Raw genomic sequence first — 6589 nt, 5'->3', positions numbered from 1 at the left:
TATGTCCAGCATGATGGTCAGGTCCTATAAAGAGGCGCGAAAGCAAGCCTATGAGAATGAGAAAGCCTGGACTAAATGCCGTGAAAGGATCAATCTGCTTGTTAAAAGCTTGGAGATTACTGATAAGGACATGGCTCATTCTGAAGGAGAACAAGATTTTTCTGATTCTGATATCAATCTTTCTGATGCCTAGAAATTTGATCTCTGCTGCTTATGACCATGGACACAATTTATTTTGTTGCTTTTGGACTTAATTTCTTTTGAATTGTTTTATTTTGGGATGATTGTACTTAATCACTTTGATACTTTATTTATGTTTTAATATTTATGTTATGAATTACATTGCTGTTTCATCTATTTTGTAGGTTCCCTCTTTGATGCCAAAAGGGGGAGGAAAAGAGATTAAAAAGGGGCTGAATTGAAAATAGAATTGGGGCTGCCAATTGCTCAAATTCTTGTGCTCTATTTTTGAGCCCACTATTTTCTTATCTAATCATATTTTATGCCCTGTTTGATTATTGTTTCATGCTCTATTTTAGGGGGTGAACACTCTGTTTTATTGGTTGCTTTGATGTGTAGCTTTATTGGCAGGAAACACTATTTTTAGGATTGATGCTTTGCTTTGAATATGTTACTTTGAGCAGTGTGTTAGAACTTGAGCCTTGATCATTTGTTTGACAAAAGTGTTTTCTTTGATAAAATATGGCTCGGCTACTTAAAGTTTCATGTTTTGAAAATATAAAATTTCTTTTGGAACTGCTTAAGGATGTTTACAGGTACTGCTTCCATTGGATATATGCACACATTACGGGGGAGTAATTTGATCAATTGAAAGGGGGAGGATTCGGCCAAATCATCAAGGGAGTTTTCTAATCCTAATCTTTTTCAATTTATTTTTAATAATGTTTGTCATTAAGGGGGAGATTGTTGAGTTTGGAAAATTTGAATTATCATGATGATCAAACATAATTAAAAATATTAATAAAAAAATATTAATTTGATAATTGCTTCCAATTGTTTGTATAATAAGTGTGTTAGTGTCACTACAACAAAATTTATTTTTAGTGGCAAATTTTTAGCGACAATAATACAATGGTCACTATTTCCTTTATTTAACTTATATTTTTGTGACCATTATACATTTGCTATTATTAATATATGTTATAATGACAATTATTATTATTGCCACTAAATTATTACTTCTTTTACTATTATTTTTATCTTTTATAAATTAATAACGGCAATTGTTATTATTGCCGGTAAAAGTATTCCAATTTCCTAAACTAAATTGATTGAAAAAGAAAAAGAAAAAGAACTGTTCCTGTGGGGTTTGGTTCTTCAGAATAAACACTCACTTCCCTCCGTCTCCACCTTAACGGAACCCCCTTCCCTCCACCATCAACCATCGCCGCCGTAGGCCTTGCCACCGCTGACAGCCGCCGTCCGTCGTCCTACACTCATTCAAACCGCATCTCTATTCCTCCACCTCAGATCTGCGTTGATGTCTTGGATCCACCGTCGCCAAGGTCTTCCAGTTCCAGAGCCACCATTGCTGCGTCATCCTCAGATCTACTCTTCCGATTGAAATTGCTTCCAACCTGTAGCTGTGGACTCGGGGATTCAGAACTTGAGGAACCAGGAGGTCGAAAGCGGTGGAGATCATCATCACAATTGTTCTTCGTTTTCGTGATAGAGTGCTAGCCATCGTCATCCACTTCTTCTTGGTGATTGGCTTGATTATCATAGCTTCTCTGTGTAATAAGCTTTATTGATCAATGTGATTCGTTTGACTTGATGTGAAATTCTGCATAAATTTGATAATATCCATTAGTTAGGTTTAGCTGAACTTGATTTCATTACAATTTTGAACTCTAAATTTTGAAATTAGGAATTGTTACACCGAATTGGTATTATCATTTTCGTGTAACAATGGGTTATACTATTTAAGCATTATTTTCCGAATGTATTGGTAATATAGCAATTTGAAAAAGCTTATTTCTGTGTTACATATCACCGTGGTGTTTGTTTTGAATTTTTGTTATCTAATTTTAGTCTTTACACTATACATTATGTTTTTCTTTTCAGCACATTGATGAGTTAGATCTGAAAATAAAGAAGTATCTCAGAGGAGAAGCTGCTTCTTTTGAGGTATATAGTATTATTATGGTTTCTAGAATCAATACGTTGGCATCCAATTATATTATCAGTTAATCTTAATTTGCAGGATTTGAAAGATAGGAATCTCAAGCATCAGCTATCTGTCAGAGAAGAATTATATGGCAATCCTACGAAAGCTGTTGCCAAGGCAGAAAAGGTAAGTTGTTTTCCATGTATCTTTTATGTTCAACAATTAAACTGAATTTATCCTTTTGTTCAATGATCTCTATATGACATGCTAAAGGAAGAATTCAATTTTAGTTGTGCATTATATTCTTATTCGAAATTGACTAAATTCAAGATTAAGTATCAGATTTAACTAAATCTAAATTTGATGTGTGAAGAACTTTGAGAATTAAAAGAAATGTTGTGCTCTGGTCTGTGGTTACCGAGGTCAATCAGATGATCCATATTCAAGGTTCTATATATATGGGTTCTTGTTTGATGTAGTATATTTTTTATCTGGCTTGTTGAATTTTATGTTGTCAAGCTAGTAATTAACTTGAGCAAAACAGTTGAACAAAAAATATTTCTCCTACGTGTGAAAATTAGAGCTTGAATATGGTAAAATTACATTGCCACTTCATACGATTATGATGCTCCTTTTGATGAATATGGTAAAATTACATTGATCAAGAATCTCATTTTTTAATATTTTTCCATGAATGATCCTTGAGTAATTAATTAATTATTGTATGTAGGCAACAAAGCTCAACCAAAATGGGGTCACCTCAAAGAACTCCACAGGGTTTTGAAGTCCATGGAAGAGAGTCTTACAAATGGGAACGTTTCCCAAATTGATTTTGGAAACTCTGTCACGGTACAAAAATACATGAAAACAAAATTACAAATTTTCATTATTTTTTCCCTCTGATTGAATTAGAGCAATAATGAATAATTACTTTTCAACAATAATTATGTCAGGCCACTGTGTATGCCTCAGACAAATCATCAAGTTACTTCTTGACCAATGCCAACACTACCACTGATGCTACTGTTTCATTTAGAGGAAGAACCTATGCAGTTCCAGCATGGTCTGTGAGCCTTCTACCTGATTGTCAAAATGAAGAGTATAACAAAGCCAAGGTATCTATAACATAATTAATTAAATATTTTAAATTTAATTTATTATTAATTATTAATAAACTTGTATGTTTTGTTATTGTTATAAAAGGTGAATGTGCAAACCTCTGTGATGGTTAAAGTAAGCAACAAAGCTGAAGATGAGCCAATGTCTTTGAATTGGACATGGAGGGCTGAGAATGTTAAACATGCTCTTCTTACTAAAGTCAATGCCTCAGAGTCAGCACACAAACTCATAGACCAGAAAAATGCTGCTGATGATGCTAGTGACTATCTTTGGTACATTACAAGGCTCCAGCTTGATCAAGATGATCCTGTTTGGATTGATGATATGTCCCTCAGAATCAATGGCAGTGGCCATGTTCTCCATGCATTCGTCAATGGACAACATATTGGTAAACAATGTTTCACACCATAATAACCCTAATGAATTAATTAATCAATTAAATAACATTTCATATCCTTTGTTTGTTATGTGGATAGGGTCTCATTGGGCCACTTATGGAATTCACAATGACAAGTTTGAGACAAAGTTAAAGTTGCAGCCTGGAAAGAACACTATCAGCTTGCTTAGTGTCACTGTTGGACTTCAGAACTATGGGGGTAACTTTGACAAATGGCATGCTGGACTTGTTGGACCAATTGAGTTGATTAGTAGAAAGGGTGATGAGACCATAATCAAGGATATCTCTCAACACAAATGGTTGTACAAGGTTGGATTGAATGGTTGGGATCACAAATTCTTCAGTAGTGACTCACTCTTCGCTTCCCCTTCCAAATGGGAATCTCAAAGTCTTCCCACTAACAGAATGTTAACTTGGTACAAGGTAATTACGATTCTCATCTATCATCTTCATGTGATTAGTTAGCATTTAACATACTAATTGTGGTGATCTTGTGTTTATTTAATTACTAGACAACTTTCAAGGCTCCTCTGGGGACAGACCCTGTTGTGGTGGACCTGCAAGGTATGGGCAAAGGCTATGCTTGGGTTAACGGCAATAACATCGGCCGCATCTGGCCGAGTTACTTGGCCAGCAAAGATGGTTGCAGCGATGACCCATGCGATTATCGCGGCAAATATGATGACTCAAAATGTGTTTGCAATTGTGGAAAGCCCTCTCAAAGATGGTAAAATGTTAACCGTTAACGTAATAATCTATGTCACTAATTATATTATGTGTTTATGGATTAATAATTGTGATTGAACATAAAAGAAGCTAGTGTTAGATCCTTGATTGGTTCAAGAAAACAAAATTTATTTGAACATAAAAGTGGACATTCTAAACTCAACCTTGGATGGGAGGACATAATATACAAAGAATAGGAAGAAAATTATCCAGTGGAATGTCTGTTATGGTTAGCTGGTTTTCTTTGACCTTTTCTTGTTCCTTTGGCCATGATTTCCTAGTTAATGCACTCTCAGTTATTTTGATCCGTTTTATTTTATTTTATCTTTGATTCAGAAACAGAATGAAAAGAAAGGGGAGAGTGAGAAGAGATACTACGACAGTAAGACTCATGTCCATGAAGACTGAATGATTTCTAATTCTCGGCATTAGACATGGAAGCTTAGTAAATTTGTAGGCCTTATTTTATTCTTTCTCTATTAGTAAAATGAAATGATAGTTCTGTACTATTGTTCAATTTGGACCATAATTGGACATTGCTATCTCTGCATATGATTAATCATTTGCTAAACTGATTTAGTCAGTGATATATTTGTAGTTAACCATGATTATTATCTCCGAATAAATTCATGGTTAAGTATACCATGGCTGAATTAGTTTGGAAAAATGATCCAACTTTATGATTCAAGCTGAGCAAAGCTATCATTTTCACTTTATTTTGGTTTTTGGTCTCTTTTCTAGATTTATCCCCTAGCTTTTTTTTAATAACATGTTACATTTTATTATTGCTGTATGTGGATTTTATGAGGATTGATTGTCTTTGGTCGAATTCCTTTTGTTCTTCTTTGATAAATTAGTAAAGATATATTCATTGAACAAGATATATTGGAATTATAGTTCATTTTCATTTCTATTGAATAATCACCAGTAAAAATAAAAGTCTTAAGATATATTCCTTTTTCATAATATTACTTTTAGCATAATTATAGGTTTGTAGCATTTTTTATTATTTAGATTTGTAACATTATTTATTACTTTTTAAGAAAAATTTATGTATCAATATTTGAGTTTAATAAAATATCTCATTTTGTAGTAATTAATTTCAGTATATTATAACTAAAAAAGTCTTAAGATTTTAGCGGCAATAATAATGGTAACTAAAAGTGAATAACATTATAATTTTAGAATAATTTTTAGTGGCTATATAAATTGCCGGTAAAATAGATTTTGGCAGCAATAGTAATGGCTACTAAAAGTGAATAACATTACAATCTTAGAATTACTTTGGTGGCCATATAAATTGCCAAGAAAATAGCCACTAAAAATCTTTTTGCGGCCTTTAAAAAGGTCTTTACTGGCAAATGTTATAATTACTGCTAAAACTTTTTAGCGGCAAAGCATAAGACGGCTAATGTCTAATTGCCGGTAAATGTATTAGCGGCTATTTTTATTGCCGCTAAAAGTGATTTTTCTTGTAGTGTGTGCAGAAAAAGAAAAACAATTTCTGATTGTGCCGGTCATTAGAAGCCCGTTCTGGTTTTCAAACAAAATTAAGCCACACATTTCTTAGTTCAACAAAAGTGGCTGAATGTTGAATTATGTAGAAGTTCAAAGTTGGCCTAAGGTTTTGATAAGCCCAAGCAAAATTCTCTCTTGGCCCAACGCCATCATAGATCCGAAATTGAAGAAGGAAAGAATGGAAGAGGAATGGTTCGGTTACCTACTACATTATGGAATGGAATTCAAAATTCAAATGAATTAATTGCTTAGGTAACCGAAACATAAAATTAAATTGAGTTAATTTTACATTGAATGCATTGCCTCTTCTCTCTCCTCTCTCTCTTGTTTTCGGTTGTCACTTCAATCAGAGAAAAGAAGCAAGTAGAAGTTATCAGAGAAAATTAACAGTAAGGCTAATGGAAGAAGAAAAGGTTAAGATGATGATGGCCTTTGCAAAAGGAAGACCCGAAACATGATGTGGCTAGATCTTTGCTATTGAAGGCAAGATTTTTAAGAGGAGCTTCAAGATCTTGCATGCCAAGAATAGGAAAGATCCATCTCGGTCAGAGAAGAAGATCTCAGTGGCTAAAGATCATTTCCATTTTTGTTATTTCAAGATAGAAGGTAGCTACTGAAGCTACAGATAGGAAGAAGCAAAAATGGAAGGAAAGAAGCACTCCTGGGTCAGAGATTCATCAAGGGTTGGAATTCATTCTTGG

At 33.7% G+C, this 6589-nt stretch overlaps 1 protein-coding gene across 1 annotated transcript; it reads left to right on the top strand.

Annotated features, from left to right (window-relative positions):
- Positions 1-1973: 1973 nt before the first annotated feature.
- On the top strand, positions 1974-4884 carry LOC107620032 (beta-galactosidase-like). The gene is made up of 8 exons (XM_021113131.2): positions 1974-2148; positions 2225-2314; positions 2859-2977; positions 3082-3243; positions 3332-3635; positions 3724-4067; positions 4157-4371; positions 4707-4884. Coding segments are annotated over exons 3-8 (1086 nt in total). The 5' UTR covers positions 1974-2148; positions 2225-2314; positions 2859-2917; the 3' UTR covers positions 4708-4884.
- Positions 4885-6589: the final 1705 nt, after the last annotated feature.

The sequence above is a fragment of the Arachis ipaensis genome, chromosome B10 (genome assembly GCF_059453495.1).
Source record: "Arachis ipaensis isolate K30076 ecotype BB chromosome B10, ASM5945349v1, whole genome shotgun sequence".
Lineage (NCBI taxonomy): Eukaryota > Viridiplantae > Streptophyta > Magnoliopsida > Fabales > Fabaceae > Arachis > Arachis ipaensis.
This window is presented reverse-complemented; position numbering and strand designations above follow the sequence as displayed.

Bases quoted from the DNA above. Each gene is read 5' to 3' on its own strand.
- LOC107620032 (XM_021113131.2), top strand. From the start codon at position 2,918: ATGGAAGAGAGTCTTACAAATGGGAACGTTTCCCAAATTGATTTTGGA. The intron at 3,636-3,723 runs GTAAACAATGTT...TTATGTGGATAG, and splicing joins CGTCAATGGACAACATATTG to GGTCTCATTGGGCCACTTAT. The intron at 4,068-4,156 runs GTAATTACGATT...TTTAATTACTAG, and splicing joins GAATGTTAACTTGGTACAAG to ACAACTTTCAAGGCTCCTCT.